This window comes from Phragmites australis, chromosome 18 (genome assembly GCF_958298935.1).
Source record: "Phragmites australis chromosome 18, lpPhrAust1.1, whole genome shotgun sequence".
In the NCBI taxonomy this organism is placed as follows: domain Eukaryota; kingdom Viridiplantae; phylum Streptophyta; class Magnoliopsida; order Poales; family Poaceae; genus Phragmites; species Phragmites australis.
The window spans coordinates 56,211-68,290 of NC_084938.1; the positions used below are offsets into that span (position 1 = coordinate 56,211).

Consider the following 12,080-nt stretch of genomic DNA (forward strand, 5'->3'; position numbering starts at 1 on the left):
AGGCAGCAGGCGTGGATATCATGATGCACCCAGAAGCCTAGAAGGTACACACACATGACACGTAACTACGAGGGCAAGTTAAGACGCAGCACGCAGCACCTGATTGCCCAAGCCTTCCAGGGCCCTACGGACACCAAAAAATGACAAAAAATTATGTTTTGTCTCTAGATTTAGGTGTCAAACTGGGCAACAGGACAAAGTCTACTTGATTTTTCGTCATCGGCCATGAAATTATCTTTCCATGAAAAAAAAGAACGCCAAAATCGGAGTTTCTATGCAAAAGTTACGCCCATTTTACTGAACACAACTGAAAAGTCATTTGCTATAACCCACTAAAACAGCAGAAAACGTGAAAAATAGGCAATGGAGCGGCAGGAGGCGTGGATATCAGGATGCACTCGGAAGCCTAGAAGGTACACGCACATGACACGTAACTACGAGGGCAAGTTAAGACGGAGCACACAGCACCTGATTGCCCAAGCCTTCCAGGGCCCTACGGACACCAAAAAACCGTAAAGAAGTATACTTTGGCACCGGATTTAGGGGTCGAACTGGGCAATAGGTCAAAGTCTACTTGATTTTTCCTCATCGGCCATGAAAATATCTTTCCGTGAAAAAAAAGAACGCCAAAATCGGAGTTTCTATGCAAAAGTTACGCCCATTTTACTGAACACAACAGAAAAGTCGTATGCTATAGCCCACTAAAAGAGCTGAAAACGTGAAAAATAGGCGATGGAGCGGCAGGAGGTGTGGATATCACGATGCACCCGGAAACCTAGAAGGTACACACACATGACACGTAACTACGAGGGCAAGTTAAGACGGAGCACGCAGCACATAATTGCCCAAGCCTTCCAGGGCCCTGCGGACACCAAAAAACTCCAAAAAAGTATGCTTTGGCTCTGGATTTAGGGGTCGAACTGGGCAACAGGACAAAGTCTAGTTGATTTTTCCACGTCGGCCTTGAAATTATCTTTTTGTGAAATAAAAAAGAACGCCAAAATCGGAGTTTTTATGCAAAAGTTATGCCCATTTTACTGAACACAACCGAAAAGTCGTGTGCAATAGCCCACTAAAATAGCCAAAAACGTGAAAAATAGGCGATGGAGCGGCAGGAGGCGTGGATATCACGATGCACCCGGAAGCCTAGAAGGTATACACACATGACACGTAACTACGAGGGCAAGTTAAGACGCAGCACGCAGCACCTGATTGCCCAAGCCTTCCAAGGCCCTGCAGACACCAAAAACCCCCAAAAAATATGCTTTGGCTCTGGATTTAGGGGTTGAACTGGGCAACAGGACAAAGTCTAATTGATTTTTCCTCATCGGCCGTGAAATTATCTTTCCGTAAAAAAAAAAGAACGCCAAAATCGGAGTTTCTGTGCAAAAGTTACGCCCATTTTGCTGAACACAACCGAAAAGTCGTGTGTTATAGCCCACTAAAACAGCCGAAAACGTGAAAAATAGGCGATGGAGCGGCAGGAGGCGTGGATATCACGATGCACCCGGAAGCCTAGAAGGTACACACACATGACACGTAACTACGAGGGGAAGTTAAGACGGAGCACATAGCACCTGATTGCCCAAGCCTTCCAAGGCCCTGTGGACACCAAAAAAGTAAAAAGTGACTCTTGTGGATCAGATGGCTCATTAAGGCAAACATTGATAGCTCCACTTTCAATTGCAGTTACTTTGATAGGTCTGGCTTCAACGGTCCATTCCCCTCGACGTTCTAAAGCTTAAGAACTTGAAGACCCTGTATGCTCATTACCACAGCTACAATTGTTATGTCCGATGTAATATCACACACTTAATTTAATAGATTTTCCTGTGCTTTCAGGTGGGCAGCCGACAACGATTTCACAGGCAAAATGCCTGATTTTATCGGGAGCTTGACTAAGTTGCAAGATCTGTAAGATTAATTATCAATTGCTTCACAATATATTCTTTTGTAGAAAGTTTTCCTAACCAGGAAATTGTGTAATCTAAGTTTTCTACATATGTTTTTTCCATATGTGTTAGCACAAGAACGTTTTTCACTTGTCACTCCTAACAGAAATGCAGCATATTTTCATGTGGTCAAATGAAACTGATTGACACAACATCCTGAATGTAGAGCTACTTTTTTGTTATGTTCAAATGACAAATGGACTTTGCATCACCATGCTTAATAGGGGTTAAAATTATGAACTTGTAGGAGGTTCCAAGGAAAAAAATTTCAAGGCCCAATCCCAGCAAGTCTGTCCAATCTAACCAATTTGACAAGCTTGTAAGTACTTTGTTCTTTGGTGCCACTGTTTCCTTGATGGTTGAGGAAGTCAAGCTTGTCATGGAAACTGATATTTTTATATTTTCATGTGCAGACGGATTGGTGACTGTAAGTTTGATATTATGTTGTGCATGATTTGTGTTTCAGTTGCAACGCACGAGCGCCCACCTATTCCATTGGAAGTTGGCAACCACAACACTTTTTTATGGTGGCCCGAGCTCATGTGGTTTATCCTACTTAAAAAAAAATAGCTTCTACTGTCTGAAATGCTCTCAAAATTTAGCTTCTACTCAAATTTTTTATGATGGCCCGAGTGGCCGTGTGTCATTTGTGTCTTATAGAATATGAATATTATGTGGTGTAAGATAATCTTTTGTTGTAGCTCGTTGTATGTTAATGAATTAACTATAGTACCTCGTGGAAATTTTTGACTTCTGTTGCAACGTACGGGTAGATAACTTGTATATTCGTAATATTTAGATGTTCTAATATCCCTCTTCATCCTAAAAGCAGGAAGACTCCCCATCCCACCCGAGCCCACCTGCCGTTGAACCAGAACGGCCTTGAGGAGACGCGCCCCGTTGCCTCCCGGCTCCCTCCCCTGCTCCGCGTTCATCAACAGTGAGTTTCTTTGTTGGAGATCAGCAGCTAGCTACCCTGTTCGACATGCTCGCTCGCTTCTGCTATAATCGAATCGAATTGGTGCGCAGGTGAGGAGGGCGTGTTGTGCTGCGACCGGAGCCACTACCGCAGCGACGTGCGCACCTCGTCGGTGCTCCTGTCACGTCGCTGCTCCTGTACGGCCGTACACGCGCAAGTTCGAGGACAGCATCATGAGCACCATCGACGAGGTGACCATCCTGCCCGTGCCCGGCGCCTACAACGCGAGCGTGGGCGGCGGTAGCCTGCGGCGCCAGTGCAACGTGCGGCACCCGCATGGCGTCCTCTACGTTCGCCTCGCCGGCGTGAAGAGGAAAGGGAGGAATGAGAGAAATGAAGGGTGGGATTCACACATCGGTGACACGGGAGAGGGAAGAGAGATAGTCTGTTGGAATATAGGGATTGAGTATAGAGAGTTTGTTGAAGATGAAAAAGATTTAGAGAGAAAATATTATTAGAAAAGCTTCATATATAAAGATATAGGGGTAAGTATTAAAAAGTCTCCTAAGATGCTCTAAATAGTATATAAAGGGAATTGCAAGCATGTATATTTAACTTTTAAGTGGTGCTAATAAACTTGTAATCGTGTATGGATCACTTTCCAAAAGGTTATTTACTGGGCATCCTACGTAAAGCAACTGGAGGTTGGAATGGTACTTTCCAAAAGGAAAACGAAGGAACTACAGCAATGCTCAGTCATGCTCTGAATTACGTTAGGCATCAATATGCTGTTTAGTTCTTCAAATGATGCTCACTCTCAATGCAAGACGTCGCCTGACCTTCTTCTATTAAGTAGGAAAAAGGCATGCCGACAGCATACCACAAATCATGGAGGATACCGGGCAGACCTGAAGTTGTGACGAATCCAAGCAGTCGTTGAAGATGCATATAGTCTAGTAGGAGCTATTTCCCAGGGTAGTACATGTTCCTAGTTACTTTTCTCTTTGATCTTTGCTGATTGTAATGTGATTCGAAGTTTGTAAAAAGCATTCTATGTAATGGATATATTTGCTATACATAAAATATGCTTGTGTTTCCTGTTTTGAGCAGTATGATGTAATCATGTAGTATCTGTCCATTAACTAAGATATTATATGTCCTCTACCCATGGTCGTCACATTTTCCAAAATTAACATATTACTATCAATCATTTACTGTGTATCGTTTTATGATTCATGCACTTTTAATATTAAGTGCTAATTTCGAGTTTGCTGGTATGCTTGTTATGCGACAGCCCAAGATTAAGTTCAAGAGCATGGTTTGAATTGGTATAGGTCTAACCATTTCTTGCTAGGGCTAATACTCGCTCCGGTCACATAAAGGATGAAATGTCGTTTCGGACAGAGTGCCTAATTGAATACTGATATCTATTGTAAAGTTTCACTTCGTGATTCTAGGTCAATTTTCGGTTTAATATAGCTCATGGGTTGAGGCCAATTACGTTCTTCAAAAGGATGTCATATTCTTATAAAACCTACCAAAATATTCAAAGAAGCAAGTGTGCTTTGCTGCTATTGGTGTGATGCGCCACTTTTACTTGCAAAATTTGTATTTCGTTTCCAGGTCAAATATTACCTTATTATAGCTCCTGGCTTATGTCAACTTTGGTTTCCTAAAATAAAGTCATAACTTATTAGCAAACGCAAGTATCCCGTGTATGCTATGTCACTCGTTCGATTCAATTTGTTTGTACAATTTCTGTTCATGGTTCTAGGATCAAAAAATTTCCTTGCTATATAGCTCATGATTTTCAAACAGATTTTGGTCTCCTAAAGAGATTTTGGTCTCCTAAAGGAATATTATAATGTGTGCATGGGTACGCTTTGCCACTCATGGCATTGAATATCTTGATTCCAGGGTCAATTTTTGCCTTGCTATAGCTCACAGTTTGAGGCCAATTTTGTTCTTCTAAGCCGAAGTCAAAGTTTTAGAGGAAGACTATCACATCGTTCTTACATGTAAATATGCCTTGCCACTTATGGCTCAATGCAATTTTATTCGTAAGATTCTGCTATACAGTTTCCAGGTCAAATGTAGCCTTCTATAGCTCACATTTTGAGTGTCACTTTATCTTCTACAACATTGCAAGCTTTAAAGCAAAATCTACACACACAAAAAAAAGTTATAAGATGCAAAGCAAAAAAAAATGTTATAAGGTGCAAAGCAAGGCGTACAACCTGTTGCTTACTGTCTTAATTTGCGGGACTTTATTTCAAGTTATTAAAGTCAGATCTTGCCTCGCGACAGCTGATTGTTAAGGCCGATTTTCGTATCTATATGAAAGCCACATGGAAAATTGCACCCGTATTTACATGTTTTGCCAGAAAAAAGGTCTCTGACATCTCCGCTGTATCCTCCCGGTCAGTAAAACCACCTGAATAACCTCTCCACTTTTTTTTTTTGGGTGCTAATGCTAATATCACTGTGCAACATAGCATATATGCAAAGCACGAGATTTGTTTAAACAAAGGTTTGAAAGTGGAGCCTTGTGTAAGCAGTGAGACTTCAGCTATTGCCAGCGTAGTTCTGCAACCTCTGCCCTATAAGATAGCGCTCATCCCTTATAGAATCGTGGAGTTTAACAAAGAACCTGCAGAATACCTTGGCTAGATGATATAGCGCACATAAGGCAAGGCTGCCCAACCATGCAAAACGGTGCACCGTAGAGTTCACGGCGGCAGAGTAGCCAAATCTTGGGAAGACGCCTTTTGCGAGCACATATGGAACACACAGAGCAGACACTAGCTTCACGGTGATAGGCATCAAAACATCTTGCAAGACCCACATTGCCCTGAGCCCTGAAAACCCATCCTGCCTTGCCCGAGTTAGCTTCTGGTCCCACCTTTCACTGATGAAATAGGCCAGGGAAGGTACAACCCTTGTCCAATGAACCTACAGAAACCCAACTAGTTAAATCTTTCATAAGTGAACCTGACTACAACCAAAACCAAAAATATATGTAAATTAGCTACAAGCCACATACTGCCAAATCAGTCGGAACAAAAACTCTGCCGTCTTAGGGGTAAATACATGTAAATCTGAGAGTGCTTGAGGCAACACAGGACACCAGAGGAAAAATATCAACCAGTAAGCCAGCAAACAGATTTACCAGCTACCCCGGTAGTCCCTATAACTGGCTCAAATTCTATGAAGGTTTCAAATATAATGAATGCGTAGTGTTTGCACAAAAGCTCATGTAGTTTGGTGCTTGGCTGCAACCTCCCTGAATCGCAGTGCCTGAAGAATGCCATTTATATTTCGCTTCTACAGTTTTTATTTTTTTTTTAAAAAATCAGAAATATTTTTCCAAAATTTCATGCTACATGCGGTAATCACAAATCTCGGTAGGATCCAAAACCCTTTTGGGCATGAGGGTGAGTTTAACAATGAGGAAAAACTAAGTACTCAATCCGTCCACAAATGGTTTTGTAACTTTTGACCAACAATCAGGCAAACTATATATGAGTTTAGTGATACAGTAGTAGTACAACTAGATTTGTATTTTAACGTACATTCCTATGGATATGGTTTTGAACAAGTAGCAATATATTACAAGAGAAATGTATAGTCCAAGTTCAATATAGAACCATGCCAAGTCAGAACACACCTTATCAAAATGGACCGAGGGGGTACAACTTTCTGAAAGGAGATGGTATAAAATGAAACGATGCAAGTATCTTTTAGTATTTTTGGCGTCAATCCAGACACTTCTGCAATGGAATTTTGCAACTGGAAGCTGGCACTAGAGCCACACAGATATCTTCCCGAAGTAATTTTGCTGATCTAACTGTTTCAAGCTAAAAGGTCAAGAAAACAACAAGAAAAGTTGAAGCTCACCAACTTCGTCCAGAATTTCAGCAATTGCATCCCCAGGAACCAAGTGCAGAAGAAGTCCAGAACCGGAACTTCATTGGCAGGCACCACAAAGGGTGATATCAGTAGACAATCAACCAGCAATCCAATGAGAAAGGGAATGATGAGAATCTGACAACAGATAGCAAATCGCTGAACTGAACCAACCATAGGGTAGAAAACTATAATAAAACCACCTCAATTAACTCACCCATGTGAACAAAAGTGGAGAACTCTTCAAAGCAGTTATACCCCAATTGCAGATAATAGAAGCCAGAAGGCGTGTTCTCCCAGAGGTCACATAAGCATATGAATCTCTAGAGGCAGCAATAATAGTTGATATGATGCAAAATCCAACAGCAAAAGCAAAAAGATCTGAGTGAAAATAATGCACAAGTAAGCCCAAACAAGCTAAAATATGTATTAAGTTTACAACGTTAAGTCTAGTGACCATCGCTGAACAATCATTACCATTGAACTTCAATGCACCTGCTATTGGCAGCTGAGGGATGGCAAGCAACAATGCACGCCCAACTGAGACTGGAGCAACAAGTACAGCAGAATTGAATATCATGACAGTAAGCCATGCTAACGCCACGAGTAGCACCATACGAACTGCAACAGATCTCCTGGTACAATATGTCAAATAAGGGAGTAAATTTCTAAGTTTGCGGCCGACCTCACTTGATGTGCAACATGTTAATTAAATGATAAAATGGTACCGGAGCAGACGAGAACAACACAGCAAACAAGACATTCGGAGAAAATGCATAACGAGACTTCAGAGCAAAGTTGTCATAACAATTACCCTATTATTCATATAACTATATTCAGTATGACCTTTCCCTTCTGTTCTCCCCAAAAAATGTTGACATAACAAGGATCCGACAATGATATGCATCAATTATTTTTTCAAAGAGCCATTTCACGTGGTCCAAACATTCCACATGGAAGCCGTATCAGACAGAAAAACATGTGCAAGTAGCAAGCACTAGTCTCAAAGGAGCTGGGAAGCTAGAGCGCATGCAACATTTCACTAAACTACAACAAAACCTGTGCATTGCAACAGATTTACAATAGAGAAATAGTTTATAAATGGCGGGCTACATTTTAATATATGGAGGAAATTAATGGTGGAGCAGCTGGAGCCTACACTTCAAAAGAGAATTGAATTTATTATCCATGGTTTTGAAGAAGAAAAAAACGAATTGTACGTATTTAAAGTACATATGTGAACCTCAATGGAAGTACACACAGTCAGGCATAGTTAGTGATTTCCTGAATGAGCAAATAGAATGATCAGACACCAAATTATATCAAGCCACACAACAAAGAGTTAAGAAAAAATTATAACATTACAAGTAACTTTGTACGAACGTATGGAGTACCTTTTGACCTTGGCTTCAGTAGGCCTACCATGCTGGTCTTTTGGTGTGACACTATTCCCAATCTCGGATTCGCCAGCTCCATCAGGCTGGGCGATCAATAAATCTGACAGACCAAGAGCCTGTCCAGTAGTGGCAAACCAATACTGCAGTACATTCTCCACAAGCGCACCAGGCTCAAGGTATTTGAGTGTATTCCAAATGAGAAACCTCAAAAGAAGAACACCAGAGAGTAACTCTGCATATTTTCGTGGTGCTTGCCAAAATGCTTTGCCCTGAGTTGGAGGATCAAAGTAGCTGAAATTTGCAAATGTTAAAATAATGTAATGAGATGCCAAAGTCTGGCAAATACCTTTTGTAGTGAGGAACTAACATAGAGAACTTACATGATGTCCAATGGGAACACAGAAGGTACCAAATTGAAAGCAATTTCAACAGGAACAAGAATTAACATTGCAACACAGATAACGCTGAGAAAAAGATCAGGCAGCATCTTGAAATAAAATTTGTAGAATGGTTCCCCGATAAATTGTATCTTGATTTGGCCTCCAGCAAAGCGGACAAAGGGGATACTAACTCCTAGCCTCAATACCTGTTCACACCAAAAAAACACAACAGAGAACTCAATATAAGTCTAAAACATAGACTGCGTGCATATTGAAATATTGAAACCATGGCTGTAGTATGACATACCGGACGAAGAAGACTGGAAAGTAAAGACCGCAGCTTCATATAGATGCATCCAATAAACCAGTGCAGAGCAGTAGAAGCAAATGATGAAGCAAATAGAAGTTTGAACTTCTGAGATATTGTCACACCAAACATTTTTGATGTGCAGATATCAAGCAACCACCCAAAGAACAATGGGCACAATACAAGTATCAATGTTAGATTAAGAGAAATATTGGCTAAACATATGATCCCCCTGAAGAACTGCTGCAAGAAAGTGAACGTCCTATTGACAATTACATGTATACCAGGCAGCATTCGAAAAGGGCTAAGCAGCCAGCACACCCAATTGATCAAGTCCATGAAGAAAACTGTGACCGTTAGGCGCTCACCCCTTGAGTATTGTTGGAAAGTATGCAGCCCAGCTAAAAACACAGCCAGCGAAAAGATAAATCCATATCCAGCTAGAAGTATTGAGGCTGTTGAAGAGTAGGAGCGGTCTATATCCACACTGCCAAAACTGAAAGGCGATATGCAGCATAGGACTATCCTCCCCAAAGAGAAGGGGAGAAAACCAAAAGCAAAAGCAAATGCCACATCACCTATTACCACCTGGTTAGACAAGGTCACTGTTATAATTTTCTGGAAACAAGTAAAGAAAGGGAGAAGAAGAAATATCAAGTATTGACTATCCAACGAAATTGGGGTACAGTACAATAAGCCTAAAATGGTAGGAGAAAAACAGTAGCACTGTAGCGACAACAAATATAGCAGAAAAAAGTTCAGCCACTCATGGTAGTGAGCTCAACATAACAAGATGAATGAATCCTACATTGGTATTCTGGGAGTGGTCATCCTACCAGTGTATCTATCTGACTAGACTAATGGACAGCAGGCCAAACTGGTGATGCACAATTGCATAATAGAAAAAGAAGCAAACATCATCCCTGTTTTTCATAGAATAATTCATACTATTCTATTCACCATGCGACCATCAGTTAATTTTTGCCATTTGTGGAGAGTAAGAATCTGGACCTTGACCAACAATCAGCAAAACACATTGTGTGCGTGATGTGCTAAGTGTTGTATAACTGCATTAATTGTCGATGAAATAATATCGGAAGAATCACTTGATACCAGCATGAATATTGAAATCCAAAAAGAAAGAAAGAAAGAAAAGAGTGATAGATAGATAAAATAAATACATACCATCAAGGACGCTTCGACGGTATGCAGCGCAAGGACTTGCAAGGTATCCAATCCTCCAAACCTGTGCTGCATGTGAGCCTCTACGCGCGCCACCCAGAGTGCAAGGGGGGCAAGAGCATCAGCGACGATTCTGGCCGGGCCGTTGATGCGCCTAAGATGGTCGAGCTCTCTGAGGAAGGCTCTTCTAATGGAGACGCAGGCCAGGACGGTGTCCGGCGAGGGCATGAACCTCAAGCCATAGAGGGCGGAAGCGGAGAAGGTAGAGCGGCGGAGGGAGAGGAGGTGTCGCACTTGAGCGAAGGTCCTGGAGAAGGCGAGGCGCCATACCCAGACGGTGGTGAGGGGCATAACAAATTCCCAGACGTAGATGGAGAAGAGGAGGGAGAGGAGGAGGAGGAGCCAGCCCAAGAGCTTGTTTGCGAGGCCGAGCATGAATTCGGAGACGGGCAGCCTGGCGGGAGCATTCGCGGCGTAGACAGGGGCGATGGAGATGACGCGCTTGCAGACCTGATAGATCCCAGTGGTTGTTGAGCAAGCAAAATCCTGACCCTTAATTAAACCCCAATCCGAAAATATTGATACTGAAAGGAGGAGGAGGAGGAACATCTGGATGGAGAAGAAGAATCGGACGGACCTCGCATCTGGATGTGGAGTTGCGCGAGCTCCTGGTGGCGAGCCATCGGAGGAGGCAGTCGTCATGGACGAACCTGATGGTGCCGCGGCAGGCGCAGGGGTGGCGCAGGGGCTGGTCCGCCTCGGCTGGGAGGTGGCAGATGCGGCACACGTCCCCCTCTTCCTCTTCGCCGGAGGGCTCCTGCGGGGCGGCGGCCATGGGCCTTCCCCCCTTGTGCTTCCTTCCTTCCTTGGCCTCGAAGAAGCTGCTTCGCTTCGGAAGCGGCCGACACGACAGCTACCTCGCTTTCAGGCAGCCGTGGGCCCGGCTGGTATCTACGGATGGATGGAATTGGATTGCAAATTTGCAATCATCATATGCCGTAAGTTGATGACCAAACAAACCACAAACAAATACTCCATCCATTTTAAAATCTCTAAAACTAAATTTTTGACTGTTAATTTCTCTTATTGTATATCGTTGATAGAGACAAAGTCATACTCATAGGAAAGTATTTGCAAATACAAATCTAACGATACCACATTTGTATCTCAAAATCTCCGTACTATCAGACTAAATATTGGTCAAAGATTATAAATGTAGACCTTTGAGCATTGTGAAGGAGCCTAGGCCCTCGTGTCGTCTCGCAGAGGCAGCACAAGGTCGACCCACCAGCAACACCCTAGTTGGTCGCCGTCATGATGACGGCAGCAGCCTCTTCCTCCTCCTTCCCTCCTCTCCTCATATCTAGTTCGGCGTGGACGCCTCCGTCGGTGTGGTGGTGTGGTGTCAGGGGCGACGTAACGTGATCGAGGCGCCCACGCACGATTGACCGAGGGCGACCCACGCGTATTGGCCACTGGCGTCGACAATGGGTGGTGGCGGCCCCAAACGGGGCTCACAGGCATCAGCTAGGGGTGGCGCCAGCGCGTGTCATCCAATGGCATTGTGTTGCCGGATCCGGGCTCCACGTCACACGGTGGCGTGGCAGCAGCGACATCTGTGCACGGTGGCAATGGTGAGACGGTAGTGGCTACGGTGCTGTGGTTGTTGGTGTGGCATGGTGATGGTGTTGAGACCGGCGGTTCTAAAGCTCTAAGGCAGCCGTTGATATGTTCCTGTCGCCGATCTGCCATGGCTGCTCCTGTTTCGGTGCCGTCTACTTGTTTGTCAGCCCGTGTTGCTGTGTTGAGGAGGTGCCACTGCTGTTGTCCTGTGTTGCTGCCACCGATGTGCCGTCGCCAGCCCGTGCTGCTTGGGTGTTGGACCGTGCTTGAAGCGCCCCGGGTTATCCCCGGTGCTTAAAACCATTATTATACTAGTCGATCAGTCGTTGGTAAATAAAAATCTTACAACATGTATTATCAATGCCATACAACTCGAGGGACGGTGAGCATAATCCACCATCCTAATAGAACATA

General features: G+C 43.5%; 1 protein-coding gene across 3 annotated transcripts; it reads right to left on the bottom strand.

Moving 5' to 3' along the window:
- Positions 1–5,035: 5,035 nt before the first annotated feature.
- LOC133898823 (probable E3 ubiquitin ligase SUD1) lies at positions 5,036–10,971 on the bottom strand. Of its 3 annotated transcripts, none has more exons than XM_062339579.1 (9): positions 10,681–10,971; positions 10,047–10,553; positions 8,862–9,449; positions 8,555–8,760; positions 8,172–8,465; positions 7,255–7,412; positions 6,995–7,158; positions 6,769–6,915; positions 5,036–5,823 (listed from the first exon to the last, which is right to left on the bottom strand). In XM_062339579.1, the coding sequence occupies exons 1-9, from the start codon at positions 10,876–10,878 to the stop codon at positions 5,437–5,439; spliced, it is 2,649 nt and encodes an 882-aa protein (XP_062195563.1). In that variant the 5' UTR covers positions 10,879–10,971; the 3' UTR covers positions 5,036–5,436. The 3 variants fall into 3 exon arrangements, with proteins under 3 accessions (XP_062195563.1, XP_062195564.1, XP_062195565.1); XM_062339580.1 differs by having other exon boundaries at positions 7,273–7,412; positions 10,681–10,970; XM_062339581.1 differs by having other exon boundaries at positions 5,678–5,823; positions 6,769–6,836.
- Positions 10,972–12,080: the final 1,109 nt, after the last annotated feature.

Coding starts and splice junctions, on each gene's coding strand:
- LOC133898823 (XM_062339579.1), bottom strand. CDS start 10,878: ATGGCCGCCGCCCCGCAGGAGCCCTCCGGCGAAGAGGAAGAGGGGGAC. Junction 8,466..8,554: donor GTGTTCCCATTGGACATCAT/GTAAGTTCTCTA, acceptor TGCAAATTTCAG/CTACTTTGATCCTCCAACTC. Junction 7,159..7,254: donor AGGTGCATTGAAGTTCAATG/GTAATGATTGTT, acceptor ATTTTCACTCAG/ATCTTTTTGCTTTTGCTGTT.